The 19,408-nt window shown below is 43.0% G+C and overlaps 1 protein-coding gene across 1 annotated transcript; it reads right to left on the minus strand.

The window, feature by feature from the left end:
* Positions 1 to 2,224: 2,224 nt before the first annotated feature.
* cUnh21orf91 (chromosome Un C21orf91 homolog) lies at positions 2,225 to 14,938 on the minus strand. Its single transcript, XM_080855457.1, has 5 exons — positions 14,838 to 14,938; positions 13,178 to 13,311; positions 7,957 to 8,487; positions 5,168 to 5,230; positions 2,225 to 4,521 (listed from the first exon to the last, which is right to left on the minus strand). The coding sequence occupies exons 2-5, from the start codon at positions 13,302 to 13,304 to the stop codon at positions 4,355 to 4,357; spliced, it is 888 nt and encodes a 295-aa protein (XP_080711583.1). The 5' UTR covers positions 13,305 to 13,311; positions 14,838 to 14,938; the 3' UTR covers positions 2,225 to 4,354.
* Positions 14,939 to 19,408: the final 4,470 nt, after the last annotated feature.

Consider the following 19,408-nt stretch of genomic DNA (forward strand, 5'->3'; position numbering starts at 1 on the left):
ATCCATGGCGTGAATTGGGTTTGACCCCAAAGAGGGCAAAACTAACAGTAACGGTAAATTGAAAGATTGACACAATCGACAAGTCATTTTTTCAAAACAAACCATTTTGATTTAGGGTGTCTTAGCATGTAACAAAGACGGACAAAGAAAAATCAAATCATTCTTTATCATCGGAACATCAAAAGTACTATTATTGATAAATAGACATGTTGAGGTAAAAGTCATACAAGGATGTAATGTCTCTTAAACAAATTTAAACCACTTGAAGTCTTCATAAACTTATATGAACGTATAGTTTCGCCCTAATGCTCTCTTTGGCTTTTAACAAAACAAAGTTTTATTTTAACACAAGCGGCTCAATTTGACAGATTAATGAACATTTCATGAAAGTTATCGAGTTATATGGATACCAGCAAAATGTTAGTTATACACTGACAAGTAGCCTATCAATAGCATACTGAGTAAGTGGCTTAGTGAGTAACGTTACATTTCATAACATCTTCTAATGTCATCATTAATTACCTTGAATACACAGCAGGTATGTATAAGTTGTATCTGCTTTAACCTTAACCTATGTTACGTTAATAACTTGAGTCAGAATTTCTGATACTTGCTTATGGCGAGTAGGAGCACATTTTCAACACAGCCGCAGACCTCCGTAAAGCTGGTCCCCTATGGCATTGGAAAATTAATACAATAGCTTGTGCTGTTCAAGGTAATTAAACTTGACTTTTTCTGTCTTATTTAACCAGTCATAGAGGTCAGCCGCACCAGCAAAGGATAGATGTGGGAGATTGCTCTGTGAGTGTCAATACAGCCGTCTGTTCATTTAACATTTAACCACACTTTCTTTTATTATAACAAGTGAAACAAAGGTGGAATATTATTAAATAATAATGCATATGATCATAACATGAACTTCTTCTCGTCATCAAGGTCAACATCACCGGAGAAGTATTAAAGCAGTGTGGACTGCAGAAGGATGGCCGCCAGTATCCACGGAAGCTGCCACGCCTGTGGTAAGTAAATATTAAATGTTACTTTGTTACTTTGTGAGGAAGTTTCTAATGTTTACCACTTGATAATTAACATCAGGATGAAGAAGAGTTTATGAAACTAAAGATGGCACAGAAGATTTTTGAGAACATGATGATAAAAGAGACAAGGAACCGCTTGAGGAAGGACCACCCGGTCACTTCTGTGACTGCAGAAGCAAAGTGTGTCGTTGATGTTAGTCAACAATGCATGGATGGTTCTAGGCCAGCAACTACCACCATCTCTGAGAATGTCCCTGAAAAGGATATGGATCACCATAAGACCCCTGGCTCTGATGAAGTCAAGAAGAATCCAGAGGCTCTGCAACTCCTCACTGATGACACAACATCCTGCTCCAACAAAACACCAGTAAGAATGCATTCTGCCTTTATCGCCTTTGGTCCTCCTCACACAAGACACTTGGGCCTGGGCAAACTGCTGAGTTCAACTCAGTCTTGTAGACTAGTAGAATGTCAATAATCTGTCTGTGTTTGTAAAAGGAGAGTTTTGAAAGCATCCATATGCCACTATAATCATGACAATTTTAACTCAACTGATTAAAACGGCCTGTTTCCATTTTGTCAGGTCCGTGTGCGTTGTGATGAGAACATAATGAAGAAGCCAGGGAGACGCCGAGCCGCACGTGGAAGGAGACCCAAGAACCACTAGCTCACCTCTAGAGGCCCTCTGAAGTCATTGGGTCCACATATTCACATGACTAGACTAGACTGCTCAAGCACAAGATAGGAGTTTCTCACCCAGATCCCTTACATAGTGAGATTCATCAGTCAACTAACACTGTATATACAGTGCTTTGCATAAGTATTCGCCCCCTTGGATGTTTTTCCCTTTTATTGCTTTTATAAATCAATCTTGGTCAATATAAGTCGGCTTTTTTGACACAAAAATTACACTAACAACAACTAACACAGTATATATACGGATGGAAGTCCAGGGGAGGCGATTCAATTTTTTCTTTCAAAATTGTACCTAAAATATGTAATATAAGGAATATGCAATAAAGAAAAATAAATAAAGTATTCACATATGAGACCTCAATAATGACTGCTTTGCCCCATTTATATCTTTTGAAAAAATAACTTTATTTAAAAGAAACCAATACAAACCATCACTCAGGTCACTCTCTACAGAGCTTTAAACAAAGACATTATTGCATGTTCAACATAAAACAGTCGTAAGCAAAGACACACACACAAACCAAGGAGATACACTGGAAACACTTTCAAATGAAACACGTGATGTAACATGACAAACACTGAGATTCACGCGTCCACACGAGAGTAAAATAAGGGAACAAAAACAGAACAGAAACCCGTGATTCACACACACAGACGTTTCACAGACTTCTGCAACACCATCAGATATCATGTCAGAAATAGCAAAATATCAGACCAGACACAAACAGTACTTGGGTGAATCCTCTAAACTGTACTGCACAGTTAACCAGCAGTGCAAGAGGAATGGAGTGTGATGGAGAATAATTCAGGCAACATGGCCTCCCTCCATGGCCTGGTGTATTTCCTTTTCTCTGTGGTTTTAAATGTTGCCAGCTTTAATGAAGAGCATGATCAAATGCAGTGAAATGCATTTTCAGTCAAATATAAGTACAAAACCAAAACAACGCACACAAGAAAACAAAGCACGATAGTTCATGACAAACCCCTAGTGGGGTAAAATGTGTCTCTTATGAAGAGAGGATGGTACATTGGTATTCGGAAATCCAAGGATTTAAAATATCTCTTTAGATGACAGTGATTTGAATAAAACTATGCATAAATGCAAGCGATCGACCCCTCAACTACATGTTGAAATAGTTGTAATTCGCTTATCGTCCATGAGGGGGGGGGGGGGTGCCTCAGGGTTTATTTTCTAAGTTCAGTCAGATTGCTCAAGGGAGACTGCATAGCCACAACAAAAGTCTTCAATAATGAATTTCTTTTTCAACGTTAAAGTAGAAAACGTATGAAAAACGCTGAAATTAAAAAGTAACACTCACTCTAAAAGCAAATAAAACTCTTCACCAGTACTTAAGCAGTGTTCAACGCAAACCTGAAATTAAAAATCACACACAGAAAAACAAACACTCCACAGTATCGAAAATACAGACAATGCTCCCAGAAAGCGTGATACAGTGAGCCGTCTAACTTTTTAAAAATTGTCTACTATTAGGTTTTGTGCCTTATAGATGTAATTTAAAAGAAAGAAGAAAAAAAAACAGACAAGAGTCTGCCAAGAAGACTTTGGTTGGAAGAGGTGCCAATTCAAATAAGCTTTCATATTTTATATTGCCATGTCCCTTTATAATATTAAGGCCCAGGATGTGCTTTTTTTTTCCCTATTAGCTTTTCACAGCAGTGAATATATGACATGTGACAACTCAAATACAAAGCGAACACACAGAAACATGGTGACAAACAAAACACGAAACATAAGCACCAGCAGATATCTACACCCATCCACCCTGAACAATGCTTCCGCACGTGTAGAAAAATGAGAAAATTATGGGACCACATTAAGGTACATTAAGGGACCACTCTAAAAAGCTGAAATGATCGGAGTCTCTAGGTTAAGTCCCACACTTTGGTTTTACTCTTCCGAAGAGGTGGCTTGGCCACAGTACCACTTCTGACGTTTACTTGGAGCTTCCCCTCTGGAGATCAAATCACACAGAGTCAAGTGCAAATTCCTCGTGTCCGAGAGTAACCACGGCAACCCCGGCTCTGGTCCAGCACACCGTGTGATGCTGAACCCTTCTCTGCACTCGTAACGCAGGAAAATACTACAAATGTGAGCGCAAAGCCAATAAATAGTTTAAAAAAAAAAAAAAACACACCTTATTGCAACAACGAACCCTGATAAAAATCATAGCTCATGATAATAATGATGATGATGATGATGATGATGATGACGATGAATCATTATCAACTGCATTAGCGAATGGAAAAAACTCATCTGATAAAACTCTGAATTCTGCATAGTGGTAGTACAACGGTAAGTCCTCCTCTGGTTCCACGTCTCAAGAACTTGCTTTGGAAAAACACGATCAAAGTCTCGTCACCCGTGGAATCTGCTCTTTTTTTTTTTACCTTTTCTTTCCAAAAAAGTCTTGAAGTACAGCATATAACCATCTCAGGCTGTGTCCTCAGCCAGAAAGCACACACACTCATGTGGACTGGTGGGGTCCTCAGGGGGCGTCCCCGGTAAAAGGGTGCGTCCCCGGGGGCTGAGAGGTGAGGTGAGGGCAGGGGCAGCGTGAAGGCCTTATTTACGGAAGTCTCAAGGGGCTCGGCGTGCCTCTTCACTCCACTGGCGTGTTGCTGGCCTTCACCCCGGCCCGGCCGATCTGCAGCCAGGGCAGTTTAGCACAGTTCTTGAAGAGCTGCTCGATGGCGATGTGCCGCACGTGCAGCTGTGATGCCAGGGAGTCCTTTTCCTGCACGGCGCTGGTCAGCTCCTCAAACACTTCTACACAGGGGGGGGGGGGGGAGGATGCATCAGCCATGTGTGGGAAAGCTAATGATAAAACTCACCTCTCTAATGCATCTAATGCATCTTAATTTAACATTTTCTAATAGCACATAGTCTTATCCCTGATGAATTTCTACCTAAAGCAACCTGAAATACAATGGGCAACAATACATTTGTATGGAGAAAAAAAAAACATGCCTTTGGAACTATCTAGCAACAGGGCCTTTCATCCCTGAGCTGACTGGTGAATGACTCTCAGGCAAAGAGCCCTACTCACAACAGCTTGGTTCATTGACTCAGAAATATAGAAATAGCCAAATTAATAATAATATTTTATAATAATGAATAACTCAAGTACATCCAGATAGTAATTCATAATTAATAAAAATGGGTTCATTGACTCGGAAATATAAAAATAGCCAAATTAATAATAATATTTTATAATAATGAATAACTCGAGTACATCCAGATAGTAATTCATAATTACTAAAAATTGGTTCATTGACTCGTAAATATAGAAATAGCCAAATGAATAATAATATTTTATAATAATAATGAATAACTACAGTACATCCAGATAGTAATTCATAGTAATAATAATTAATAACTAGAGAACATCCAGCCCAAAACGACAGTCTCTTACTTTGGATCTGAAGCAGCATCTGTCCGTTGAGGTGATGCAGCTCTTCAAGGCTCATTTTCACTACTGGGGACAGAAAAACAAACCACAACAAACATGAACAGTTGAACATGAAGTCAAACGTGAAGGCTGTGCTGCGTCTGATGTTTCAGCTCTTATGAAGGTTTCTGTCTTTTGTGGTAATAAATTCAAAAAGATATGAGCAGGCGGCTCAAGGACAAGCGATAGCCAAAGAATTTCCAAATGTCCTTGGGGAACATTCTTGTCTTTCTCAACAGCTTTCCCAAACACATTTGGCCTTGGTGATGTATATGGCGTGAGGCAGGAGATGAGATAAAGTCTAGACAGCGCGCCACTGCGTGGTACTGATGGCATAAGGAGGGTGATGCGAGGTGACAGACAGATGAGACAGTAAAGCGTTTGGTCTGCGCACAGTCTCCGCGCGCAGGGAATTTCGTCATCCGCAATCTGTGGAAGTGTACGCTATGAGTCTGCACTTCACTTACTTCCAAATGAGGGAGACAGAAGGAGAGAAAAAGGGAGGGAGGGAGAGAAAGAGGGAGGGAAGGAGAGAGTGAAAAGGGAGAGAGTAAAAAGGGAGAGGTTGAAAAGGGAGAGAGTGAAAAGGGAGAGAGTGAAAAGGGAGAGGGTGAAAAGAGAGAGGGAGCGTGAGCAAATGATTGAACAACTGTGATGGTGAGCTGCAGGAGGAGAGAAACACCATCATCCTGACTCCTTCACGTCAGACCAGGGGTCTCAAACTCAAAATACCCGGGGGCTAGAGATGCGCGGTTGGCGGTTGCACCCGCGGACTCCGCGGTTAAACCGCGGATCGGGCGGATGACGTGACAAAAAAATAATATTTTAATTAAATTCGGGCGGGTGGCGGTTTACCCAACGAAATTCAAAATATATACACATTGTTAAATGTCGTTACCTACATCCAAGCACATTTTGAAATAATCAAATTTTCATCAGGCAGTAAATTGGCCTTGTTCCGTGTATGCATACAAAGCAAACAAAGGAAGCAAAAAAGTTTAAATTAAGTGACGATCCCTATCATGTCGCGTCTCTTTGCAACGCCGCAAACCTGCAAGCTATGAGTCAGCTGTCAGTATTGGAAGAAGCCTTAACGTGTCGTAGATGAAACTGCCTGGGTTATTTTGTTTCGTTAGGCTATTAGTTATATTTTAAAACAGCCAGCCATTGTAGCCTACCACTCGTGGAATAAGGAATTTCAAAGAGATGATGGAGTGATTTGACTCAGAAGTGACATTGGGCATTGGCAGCGCGAGATGAACAAGTTAAACTTCTAGCTCAGTAACATCACCAGCTAAGAAAGAAGGTAAGAAAAATAGTCGGAAAACTTTGATTTGCAAAGCAAGCAGGCAAGTGTTGGGGTTGTTACAGTATAAAGCCTACAATGCGGTGAAATTTCGGAATTAATAGACTCAGCGTTTCCTTCTAAACTAAAAACAGTAGGCTATATTACCATATTAAAATGGTGTACAAAATTGCGTTTTATTACAATGATAAAAAAGTGTAGGCCTACTAGCCTATGGTAAGGTCAGGTTTGCCGATGTGCTTGGCTATTTTAAAGTTTCTCCCTGTGCATCGATCGGAGACAGACGTCACTTCACTGATAATATTCTGGGGACAGGCTACGACATAGCCAATAGGCTTTCATACTAGGGGCTTTATCCTTTAAATATCTTTGCGGCATTGGATCAGTCTCCTTTCAAGAATAGGGCAAGAACTTTCTAGCCTCGCGTCACAGCGCCTATACCTAAAAACAACAGGCGGATGGCGGGCGGGTGCGGTTTTGAAAATTGGTCAAAAAAATTGGTGCGGATGGATAGCGGACGGATCATGCGTTTTGTGATGCGGTTGCGGATGAAATAATAGCCCATCCGCGCATCTCTACCGGGGGCCGATGAGGATTCAGTCTAGCCAGATTTTTACGGTAAACTTTGGGGTGGCCCATTTAAATCAATGGAACTGTGCGGGCCGGAATTGGCCCACAGGCCTACATTTATGACCCCTGCGTTAGACACACATCTATCACATGCTCAACACGCGCATCCACAAACACCATCTGACTGATCAGCTGCTCAACTGTCTAACTGCACAACTACATACTGCTGATCTGAGTGCCAGTAAGTGTGAATACAACACTGCACTTCTGTTTTTCTCTTTGCTCTTTGGACATCTGTTGTGCAAACTACTCTGATCTATGTTGAGTGACCAAGAGGGATGCCCCCAGGTGTGTGTGTGTGTGTGTGTGTGTGTGTGTGTGTGTGGTAGAGATTGATCCTTCATACCCGTGTTGAATGTGTGTGTGTGTGTGTGTGTGTGCGTGTGTGCGTGCGGTAGAGATTGATCCTTCATACCCGTGTTGAGTGTGCGTGTGTGCGTGTGTGTGTGTGTGTGGTAGAGATTGATCCTTCATACCTGTGTTGAGTGTGTGTGTGAGTGTGTGTGTGTGTGTGTGTGTGTGGTAGAGATTGATCCTTCATACCCGTGTTGAGTGTGTGTGTGTGTGTGTGTGTGTGCGCGTGTGTGTGTGTGGTAGAGATTGATCCTTCATACCCGTGTTGAATATGAGTGTGAGTGTGTGTGTGTGGTAGAGATTGATCCTTCATACCAGTGTTGAATGTGAGTGTGAGTGTGAGTGTGTGTGTGTGGTAGAGATTGATCCTTCATACCCGTGTTGAGTGTGAGTGTGAGTGTGAGTTTGAGTGTGAGTGTGAGTGTGAGTGTGAGTGTGAGTGTGAGTGTGAGTGTTGACTTACACGCCTCCTGGCTGTGTGCCGCGTGTCTTCCTGGCGGAGTGGCGTCCGAGGCGTCCCCTTGCGGCGGCTGTGAGTTACGGTGTGCCATGACGTCCATCTTGCCCACCGCCCCCTCCCACACCGCCGGCAGCAGCTCCAGCCCCAGGTTCCCGTTGGCGTGGCAACCCAGCATGACTTTGGCGAAGTCGTTGTCCCGGGAGGCGGGGCCCTCGGCCCAGTGGGGGGCGTAGCGGGGCACCTGGGTGTCGGACTGGGGCAGCAGCTTGCGGTCGCCCGGCTGGTTGTAGCAGAGCAGCTGGTGCCGAGAGCCGTGGTGGCGGCCCGGCGGCGAGTCCGAGTCGCCGTCGCGTTGCTGGGTGAGCTGCACGATCCGACTGAGGCGCTGGCTCAGTGCCCGCTTCACGCCCTCGTAGGCGCTGCGCGACACCTTGGCCCGGGAGAGCTTCTGGTTGGCGATCAGGTGATACTTCTCGAAGCAGTCCCGATGACCACGAAGCGACTTGGAGTGGAGAAGTGTGGAACTACAAACACCTATGAAGGGACAAAAGTAACCACAACAACCACAATTAACGCAAAGACATTAACGCAAAGACATTAACGCAAAGACATTAACGCAAAGACATTAACGCAGAGACATTAACGCAAAGACATTAACGCAAAGACATTAACGCAAAGACATTAATGCAAAGACATTAACGCAAAGACATTAACGCAAAGACATTAACGCAAAGAAACACGTACAGACGACCTATTCTGAGCCGTCACACCCCCTAGGACCTGGTCAGGGCTGGTCCTGCTAAAGGACAATCGGAAATTTAGTGTAGATGATAAACTAGGTCTTCTTTTTTGAACTTTTGATGTAGAATGTCCCAAGTGGTTTTTTGACATTGCGTAAGACGATTGAGGAGCTGACCGGAAGAGGCAAGCTGCCTCCTCATTGGCCGGGAGCCAAAGCTGCTTATCAGTAGTCCGATTAGGTCATAACGAGACGGCCGAGGTCTTCACCAAGACAAACACGGACACTTTGGCAAGGGTCCACAGAAGCTCAATCCCTTAAAGGCTCTAATGAGGTCGTTAGTGGTGTTATCTAGCCCACTCCCGACACAGCAGCACAACACGCCAGCAGTGATGAAATCTCACATGACTTTCAAAATGGGGGAAAAACATCTCTTTCTGAAAACGGATCAAAACATCATCACTCTCCCCTGTGGCCACGGGAAATGCTGCGACCCACATACTGTACATGCAGAACAGAGGCAGACGCAAACACAGGAAGATACACTTTAAAGCGTACCCCATCAGGAGTGCACACAGGAAACTACATAGAGTGCGCACACGCACACACACACACACACACACACACACACACACACACGGACATATGAACACCATTTGCTTAACCTCATGCAACATGATGAACTCCTACTCAACCACAACCGTGCTCACCCTCGTTCAGCGGTTCAGCCAAAAAAACAACCATCACAGCAGAAAGATGACTTTTAAGTTTAACGAGGGAAACAGAGTTCAAACAATGGGTCCCATAGCAAGGCCTTCATGTGGGAGAACATCTGAGAAGAAGGAACAGGCAGTCAAAACAGGTCACTCTGAGGAGGGCTGTTTAAGACCAAAGTTTATGGCCAAAGTATGTTACAGACATTTCATTAAGACCCCAAGGAACCATATAAACTTGTGGTAAAATGGGCATACGATGAGTCCTTTAAATCAGGGCATCTTTCACTGAAATGTTTGGCACTAGCCTTCTCATCACTGTAGATATGGGATTGACTGCATCCTTCTCTATATTTAGGTAACCGTGTCATCCAGCTCAGTCAGGGCCTGAAACCCAGCAGCAAGTGTGGCTGAAATAGACACTCCAAAACTGTCTCTCCTCTCCTCTCCATTGCTCAGAGAGTGTGTGTGTGTGTGCTCACTCCCACTGGCCACACTCCCTTCCAATGCTAATCAGTCTGCAGAGGCACCACAGCCCTGCAGCCACAGTGGCGCTCACGCGGCCTGATAGTGCTGGTTTGCAGTACTGCTGAGAAGCACATCACTCAGTGTTCACACAGCAGTTCCTTTCAGCTACAGAACCTCATTGGTTGGGATTGGGAAGCATCTTTTTTTTTTATATCTGACAAGTTAATAACGGTGCCATTCTTCCTTTTTAACTAGTGCACACCTTAGCAGTACTTGTTTCATTATTGTTGTGTGTTACGTAGAAGCATATACCCTGAGGTTATTTATTATTGTGAATATCATCTCACTTCTTCTGCGCTTCTTGGCTTCAATGCTGTGTGTGTGTGTAGTGTGTGTGTGTGTGTGTGTGTGAGATGTGTGTGCTACTGTATGAATACCTGCTTCACTGCTTTAATACGCCTCCCCCTATACCCATTTCCTTCCGGTCTGCCTCTCTTTGTCTCCAGTCTCCTATCACGCAACCGCCTCGCTTTCCTCTAATTGTGTCTGCCTCTAAATAGCGAGGCTTATTTCTCCCCTGAGGTTGCACCGTCACAAAGGGCTTGATCTTGACAGATTTAGGCATTGGTTTTCTGCCTTGAGACATCGGATCAATATTAATAGAACCCCAGACACACACACACATGAAGCTGATACTGGAACTGATAATCACAGATGTTCTCAAGTCAGAGGCAGGAAATCTGTAGATGTTTTTCAACTGTGTGTGTGTGTGTGTGTGTGTGTGTTTGTGAGTGCTTCTGTATCCAATACCAGGGATAGCAACTCAATCATGAGAATGGGAGCAGGGGTCACGGAGGTGTGTGTGTGTGTGTGTGTGTGTGTGAGAATGGGAGCAGGGGTCACGGAGGCAGCAGGGCCATGGCAAATATAGCAGGTCCCACCGAAAGAGGAGGGGGCTTCTAACAGCTGCAGATCTAAAAGGCAGACCTCCCATCCATCTCCAAGCTGGCAAACAAGACCAGGAAAAACTGCCTTAGGGCACGAGACTACTACTCAAGTTAGTCTTTAGAAGTATGGAAGCTAAACCGATAACGTCAAGCTCGACAACCTTTTGTCACAATGTTATCCTTTCCAACTTATTTTTACCAGCATATAATTAAGATAATAATGCATTTGCAAAGGCCACACATTTTTTTCATTATTATTAAGCTTTACCCATTGCCTTGGTGCCTTAAAAAGTAGCAGTTCTCCCAAGGCTGTTATTTCTGCTCTGACAAAACACCAAATTAATCCAGAAAAAGAGAAGCCATTACAGCAGCGGAGACCATTTGGGGGGGGATTATGCGCTGGAGAAACCAATGGCAGAATCAGCAGATCAGACTAAACCCTGCTCCCAGCATTCAGGGCTTCTCTTGCACCACAGGGTGAAGAGTTCATCCCACCGTGCAGTATTTGGAGCCCCAGAGAGATAGAGATAGAGAGAGAGAGATAAAGTATTGAGTGTGTGTGTGTGTATGTGATGGAGAGCGGAAGAAAGAGGGAGGGAGACAGTGTGTGTATGTATATGTGAGAGAGAGAAAGAGAGAGAGAGAGAGATAGAGATAGGGAGGGAGAGAGAATGTGTTTGTATATGTGTGTGTGTGTGTGTGTGAGATAGAAAGCAAGGGGGGGGGGAGTGTTTGTGTGTATATGTGTGTGTGTGTGTGTGTGTGTGAGTGAGAGAGAGATTACTGTGTTTAAAGAAAATTGCAAGCCAGGTCATCAGCATACGAGCATCATCTGCAACACAGCCCACGTGAGTGCATGCATGCATGTGGAATATTGTTTCAGCTGGTTGGAGAGAGAGAGAGCTTCTGGAATATTCAGGCTGCTGATTGCGCTCAACTGCTCTCATCACCAGAGCCACATTCCATGTCCCTAGCAAAAATTCCTCTGCTGTGATGTAATAGGATGACAGAAGAACGTTACTGCTGCTGCAGATGCTGCTGCTGGTGCAAGGGCTTCAGTGTGTGGCTACTCTCTGACAAATAACGCATTACATCTACTTAACTGTCTGCGTTCCTACCCTTACAAGACAGCGACCACTTCCTTGGGTTTTAAGCAAGATTCTCGGAAGAGTCAAATACTGGTCAGGTGTACACGTATCGAGGCTACCACAGGAGGCAACCTGCATAGCTGTTCAACCCAAACAATTCGGCTCCGGCACGGCCCTCGTTGATTTTCTTTCCATCTCAATTTAGTCGTATAACTTATTAATACGTGACCTTTGTAAATCTAGAAGTGAACCATTCTCCTGTTCCCGTCGTTTAAAACAAAAACAAGACCGCAGCATGACATCCCAACACTGCCATTACTGAATAAAACAAACACACGTCCCTTGTCTCTTCACCAGTGGCCCACTGGTTGCTCTCAACAGAGATAACGTCAGCTATGAAGGAGCTTCTGCCTCTGACTCATGCGTGATTCGTGTGTGTGTGTGTGTGTGTGTGTGTGGGCGTTCGTGTCACTGACTGCTGCATGCACTGGCAGGCCTGGTTGGAGGGCATGTTGTCGACGGCAGGTCTGTGGTGAAAGACCTGTGCTGGCAAGCCACCGGCACCAGGCATCACCTACCCTCGTCACTTCACATCGCTCTTGATGTGGCGAGACAGAAAGAGAGTCTGCCAGATGTGCTTGGCTGTGGTGTGGTGTGGTGTGGCGCGAATTTTCAGCGTGCTGCTGCCTTGATTGGAATGACAGATGATGCAGGAAGCTTGCTTCTACTGTGAATGTCTGCCATTCATCATAGGCTGCCGACCAGAACCACTACCAATTCCTTTTGTTTATCTCTTAGCGTTTCATTGCTCCATTAGAGATCAACTAGGTTACAATGCCCTACGCTTCACAGAAGCCATCAAACACAGACAGACACAGACACAGACACAGACACACACACACGTGACTGCCCAGATCCAGTGATTCGACCCATCACTCAAACTACTACAACTTTCTTTTGGTGATTCCTCCATAGTTCTATACACAGTGAATGCTGGAAAAGGCAGCGTAGGCATGATTCATATCTTCTAAATTGAAAACAAAAACAAAAACACATCGACATAAATATAACATCTAGACCAAAACATGTTTTTGCACATGCAACACAACAGCAGAGCAACATCAAAGCCATCCCCTGAAGCATCAGCTAGGTCAAGTTCTCTGTGGAACAATAGCGCAACTCACAAAACAGTTTTGAAACTGTTCAACTGGATCAAATATCACAGGACAGGAAGTAAAACTATGCAGTCTCTTCAGTTTCTTCTCTTACCTTCGATGCTGAGCTCGAAACAGATGTGGCAGAAGGACGTAGTCCCTGTGTCTGTCTCCAGCTTACAAACACTGCAGATGTTGTCATCATTCAGGTCTATGTTCACAAACTGTTCCTCCTCATCCATGGTGTTCCTGCGGAAACAGGCAGCAGAGAAAATATTAAGGGGGGAATGAGTATCTTGAAAAGACAAAGTTCATTTTTACAGGCTAGTAGATGAACCGTTTAGTCAAAGATATATAATCAACTAGCTGATAAGCTAGAGAAGTGATATGCACCAATGTCACACGACTTAATATTATGGCGAAATCTTAAAACATACATCATGAATAAATGTATTGCGTTGCAAAATATGTGTACTGTCTGTGAGCGAGACTGCCGGCATAGCCAAGCTTGCTAAGCAGCGTTTCACACAGTGATTTCCTTACGCAAGGCAATGAGGACAATCGGAGTCTCCTGTTTATACACCGTAAATTAGCTTACAGAGTGAAGGACTTCTCAGGGAATGTGGCAAAGAGCCTAATTTCGTCAGCGATCCCCTAGAATCGTGCAACCAAATACTAACTAAGTAACGTTACTGGACAACCTTACAAAAGTGCTATAACGTTGCTTTACAGATTCGTCAAAGCTTGGTGGAATTGACAAATTATTGAAATAGCTGTTTGAACAGTCTGAAAGGAACGATTTAGTTAGTGTGATTTGTTCTAAACTTGTACATAATTACGAGACTGCCCGTGATCATTTTTCACGAAAACTTTCACAACTTAACTTAGCTACCAAGACGAACTAGATATTCATTACGGTTATAAGACAGCCAAAAACCAAAACAAACAATGAAATTGTGTTTATTTAACTTCCGTTAGCCACTGTTGTAGAAACCTATGGTGCTTGACTTTACGTTACCCAGCTAGCTGGCTAGCTAAATGGTTGGTCAACAGGGGTTAAGGTTACAAGTTGAAGAGTAGCATCAGACGGCTAACATATCTAAATAAGAAATCATAAAGCTATATGTATTTATGCGTAAACTCTATCCATGACAAACTCCTAACCACACAAGCAGGATATCTATGTGACGTTAACGTCAACCATCATCTCCTGAGTACCAATGGCTAAAAATAGTGAATACAATAGGATACCATGCAACGCTAGTTTACTTGAGCACCTGCGCTTATTTCTTGACCCAACTGAGAATGCAACGTTACCGTTATTAACCATAACATGTGTTTGTTAACGTTACTGATACGTTAGCTACAGAGACCTAGTTATAAATAATAAGAAACCAAGCCTGGCAGATAACGTTTGTAACGTTAGAGAAGTGAGCTGCCTAGTATGAGCTAAATTGTCGTTCGTTATACAAAGACGAGAATATAATATCTTTAAATATCAAATGTACAGTTTAGTGTTAGCTGGGTGATTAGCAAGGAACAAGCGACTACCTAAATAAACAAACGAAACCCCAGATAAACTAGCGAGATAGCTTACGGCTATGTATCGTTGTAGCAAGTTAGCAATCGCTTGTTGACTTGGGACCTGAACGGCGACCGTTATCTGGGTTGCCTTAGCCTAAATCTGATACAAAAGCCACTCCAAATCATCAGACAGCCTAAATGATGACCAAGTACATTATACGATAGTCCTACTCACTACGTTGTGTTCTCACCTTACACGACTCCAACTGTTGGCCTGTAAACCCCTCTGGATCTTTTCCTTCCCTGTTCTCAGCAACACGCATGCATCAGTTTTTGTTATTGGATTCGCACGCACCAGGCCCGCAGCCACAAGTAGTCGACTGAAGATCGAAGGGTGGAAACCTCAAACTAACTGCAACGGGAAAAACCATTTCGCAAGCGAGAAGGAAAGCTTACATCCAATATAAACCGCAATGCTTAAAAAGCATATAAGGTGTAACTATACGTGGCCTAGCTATTTCATTATGCTTTAGTAAATATGACAAATAAGGGGTATCCATGCACTTTAATTTCAGTAACAATGTCAAATAATAATACAAACTCCTAGTATATGACTACAGTCATTCATAAATTGAATTCAAAATGTTTATGAACTTATAAAGTTTACAAACTGTATTTAAACTACAGTGTTAGTAGCCTAGGGCTACTCTGATCGGAAACAATTTCTTATATCTTAGGCTACCAAGGTCTTATCTGGTGATGTAGCCTACCAAGAGCTATACAATAATCATTCCACGTTGTTCTTCTCTCTTCTGGGAAACTCTCAGAGAAGAAAAGAAACGTTTCCATGATGTGCAATAGGTGGGGAATTCCAGTAGCATCGGTTTTTGCAATTCGCCTGCTCCCTATACCCTATCATCTCCACAAGGAGGCGCGAAGGGTACATTTTTAGGTCAGCAAGAGTGAAAATATTTCAGGTCAAGTTTGATCATGTAAAATTCTTTGAAAGTATGATGACAAAGATGAATACGTGCGCATAAATGACTCAATCACAGCTAAAACAAACAGGCAAACCAACAAACAAACACAATATCACATGATGTAACCAATGTTCCTTAAAAGTAATTTTTGACGTGAAGACTGTGGTTCCTTTTCTTTTAGTTAATTAATGTAAAAAAAAAAAAAAAGTTTTAGCTGATATGAGGTGTAGAAGTCTAGAAGCTTTAGCTAACATGTTTTTTTAGCAATGTGGGATAAAAAGGGGATTCTTCCTAACGCTTGTCTATCAATGACTAACTTTCCATGAGATCAGTTGTGCCATAAATCTACTACTCATCAGTCCTGCTGTGCACCCACACACAGCTGAGAAATGTCTACATGCTCCAGCCTGCCGGGGACCACTGCAGACACCGTGACAGGGCTGGATGGACAAGTTCAACCAGTTTCCAGATCATGGCTGCAGTCTTAAAGTTTACTAGTCTTGCAGCTTGTGTGTGCTTGAGGTGAGTGCAGACGCAGTGGATACATTTTTTTTGTGAGTTTTCAAGGCTCTGTTAAATGACAATATTCTAGTCCACTTTCAGGCATTGACCTATTCAGATGTGAAGTTGTCACCAATGATCCATTTTATACTAGGTCCAAAAAAAAGATACCTCCAGTGTCTTTTCAAGTATGATTACAACCCCTGCACAATCTACATTACATTTACATTTAATCATTTAGCAGACACTTTTATCCAAAGCGACGTACAAGAGAGAAATCAAGCTACGAGCAATACAGACCTAGTGTAACTATAAATACTTTTTCAGATAAGAAATTCCAAAAAGAGCTCCTAAAAAAACGCAGGAATGGTTCTACTGTAAGTGCAAGTTAAGTACTATTAGAAGTGTAAGTTAGGAAGGGAGGTGCTCTCTGAGGAGTTGGGTCTGAAAGCAATTCACAACCTGTTCATATGGACAGCTCCCAATCATGCGATTGAAATATCTGGTTGTGCAAAGAGTCAGCAAACCTTTTTCATTATACCATTATTATGCTGGCAAAACATTACAGACCAATATTTAAAGACATATAGCTTTAAATAGAGTGTATACAGCTATATTGGTTATAGGCCTACATACATAACTAATACATATATTATTTACCTACAGCCATAGCCACACAATATCAGTTTGAAACTTTTAATTTATAGTGTTATATGTATATGAATAATATAAATATGAATTGTACTTGTCAATATTGCTGTTTGCGGACTAAAACCAAACTGAAAAAAACTGTAATCAGAACTGTCATGTAAGCCATCAGCCCTGCAGTCATCATCAGATGTAAATGACACAGGCTGGCCAAATAGCTGCAGACCACACAGGTAGCCATAGTTATCCACGTCGTAGAAGGAGTCCAACCCTGCATGCCCAGGAGTGGAAGAGCGATGGTCCTCTGAGCACTCATCATTCATCCAGACAGGTCACCTCAGGGAGGACAGGAGGCTTGTGAAGGCTGTGCGATGCGTTAGCTGCCACCTGAGTCTGGTAGATGGCTGATTTAGTCGTGGGGTCACAGCAGGCCGCTGGGACGGCTTTGTGAGGTTGGGAACCAGCCCTGACACAGTGGTTGAAAGCAATGCCACTGTTGACTTTCACAAGATGTGCATGGCTGTTGTTTGCTGTTTGCTGTGCATTGTTGTTGTTTGCTGTTTGATGTGCATGGCTGTTGTTTGCTGTTTGCTTTGCATTGTTGTTGTTTGCTGTTTGCTGTGCATTGTTGTTGTTTGCTGTTTGCTGTGCATTGTTGTTGTTTGCTGTTTGATGTGCATGGCTGTTGTTTGCTGTTTGCTGTGCATTGTTGTTGTTTGCTGTTTGCTGTGCATTGCTGTTGTTTACTCTCTGTGAAAACAGAGCCGGCGCCACCTCTGGAGGCACATCCATGAAGACAGGAACCTTGGGAAGGTTGTGATTGGGCCAGAGGGAAAAGCGGGTAATCCTGGACACCTGTAACATCGTCTTGAAGGGCATGGCATGCATGAATGGGCCAGGCTTGCGTGGCATTGATAAATGCCCGCTTGAGGCTTGTGGTGGGGGCCAGGCAGCGGTGCCCAGTCAGGGGCGCTATTCACATAGTAGGTGGCATGTCTCTCATGCCAGGATGTGTGGGCAGTGCCAATCTGCAGAGTTCCTGGTATGGTCTGGCCTTTATGAGAGTCACATAGGTGCCAAGTCTTTAACATACTCACGTGTAGATCCTGCAAACCTCAGTTAAATCACTCAAGCAGAACGTGTGATGATGTGAAGGTTTTAGAAAAACCAAATGACCTGGTAAGACAGTATAGGCTCTCTCTGAATAACATGCTCTGTGCAGACGCATCCAGCTGTCGCAGCCTCAGGCCAGACGCTTATATCAGAGAGAGAGAGAGGGAGTTTATGATTGTAGTCTTTGAAGACGAGTAGTGCAACAAAAAAAATGTACCTTATAGGTGCAGCCCCATGATTCTATTCCAATACACTTTTAGTGGAATTCAGCATATTGCTCTTTACGGTCCTCTAGTTGTCCGTACTGGACAACTTTTTGGTATTCGTACACACTCCTGGCAACGTAAATGAGAAATAAACAAAGTGGCTCAGACCGAGCCATAAAAAATCCCAGCCAATCAACACGGTGCTCCAGGAGCACAGAAGGGAGAGGTGTAATTTGATTGGCTGTTGAGCTCAGACCGATCAACAACCTTCAGCAAAACCGTAACCGAATCCTGGGCTGCATCTTTTATACATTTTAAAAGCAAAATGGTATAAAACGCTTTCACGTAAAAAAAAATTATCTCCTAAAAAGCTATCTATTCAAGTGTAAGAGCACAAAAAGGCTTCCCTTGACTGGTTATGTGGTCATAAAATGCAAATTAATTGTTGACTACCTGGAGCGACATCATCAGTTGACTGGTGTGTAGGAATGCAAGCTTCTCTGACACTCCTCTGAATCATCACGTGATCTGTGGCAAGTGAACTTCTACAGGAAAACTAATTTGTTTCCAATGAAATGATGAACAGATCTAGGAGACTTTTCTTTCACCAACAATCTACTTTCTCTGTTCCAATGGCAACTTACAGTTAACAGAATACTGTAAGGACTTAACATTCTGTGAGGTGATTTTGGAATGTTATTTCTCAGAAAGGTTATAGTTATAATGTGGACCCTTTTTTCAAACATTTTAACTTTGCCTCCAGAAAAATTATGAAAGCCTTCACTTTATCAGCAAATGTCTTTTTCTCTATCTAAGCTACTCCATGGATGCGATGGCATGTGCCTTTCTTATGGGTGGGGTGGGTTAACATTATTACCAGAAGAGTTTTTGTCAAGAAAAGTTTTTTTTTGTATGGATCCATCACTGCTTGTCTGTCAATGTATGACAAAAGACACAGGCCAGGCCTCTTAACTTTAAATACATACAAGGGATTTTACTTTGCAATGAATAAAAAAGTGAAACCGTGCAAACACTATAGATACATGGTCAGACAAGATACTGTGTACAAAAGGTATAGCTTAAAGACAATGACAATTAGGCATGAATATAAAAACAATACAGCACATTTTAAAAGAAACAATGTATATGAGGAATCATTTTGGCCAAATGTGAGGCATTTGTCATTACACACACACATCATATAGTCTCTCCCCCCCCCCCCCCCCCTCTTTCTCAAACACACACACACACACGCACACGCACGCACAAACATACACATACTCACATTGCCCTAACAGTCGGCCAGTTTGTCAATACTGCTGGTAACAGCATTCTAAAAATGACGTCTAGAGTGGTCTATAGTGTCCCTATGGC

Source organism: Sprattus sprattus (genome assembly GCF_963457725.1).
Source record: "Sprattus sprattus genome assembly, chromosome: 1".
In the NCBI taxonomy this organism is placed as follows: Eukaryota; Metazoa; Chordata; class Actinopteri; order Clupeiformes; family Clupeidae; genus Sprattus; species Sprattus sprattus.

What these genes read in the sequence shown, in the direction of transcription:
- cUnh21orf91 (XM_080855457.1), bottom strand. Translation starts at nt 13,304, where the DNA reads ATGGATGAGGAGGAACAGTTTGTGAACATAGACCTGAATGATGACAAC. An exon ending in TTTCGAGCTCAGCATCGAAG is followed by an intron (nt 8,488 to 13,177) that starts GTAAGAGAAGAA and finishes GTCCCTTCATAG; the next exon opens with GTGTTTGTAGTTCCACACTT. An exon ending in GGCACACAGCCAGGAGGCGT is followed by an intron (nt 5,231 to 7,956) that starts GTAAGTCAACAC and finishes TTCTGTCCCCAG; the next exon opens with TAGTGAAAATGAGCCTTGAA.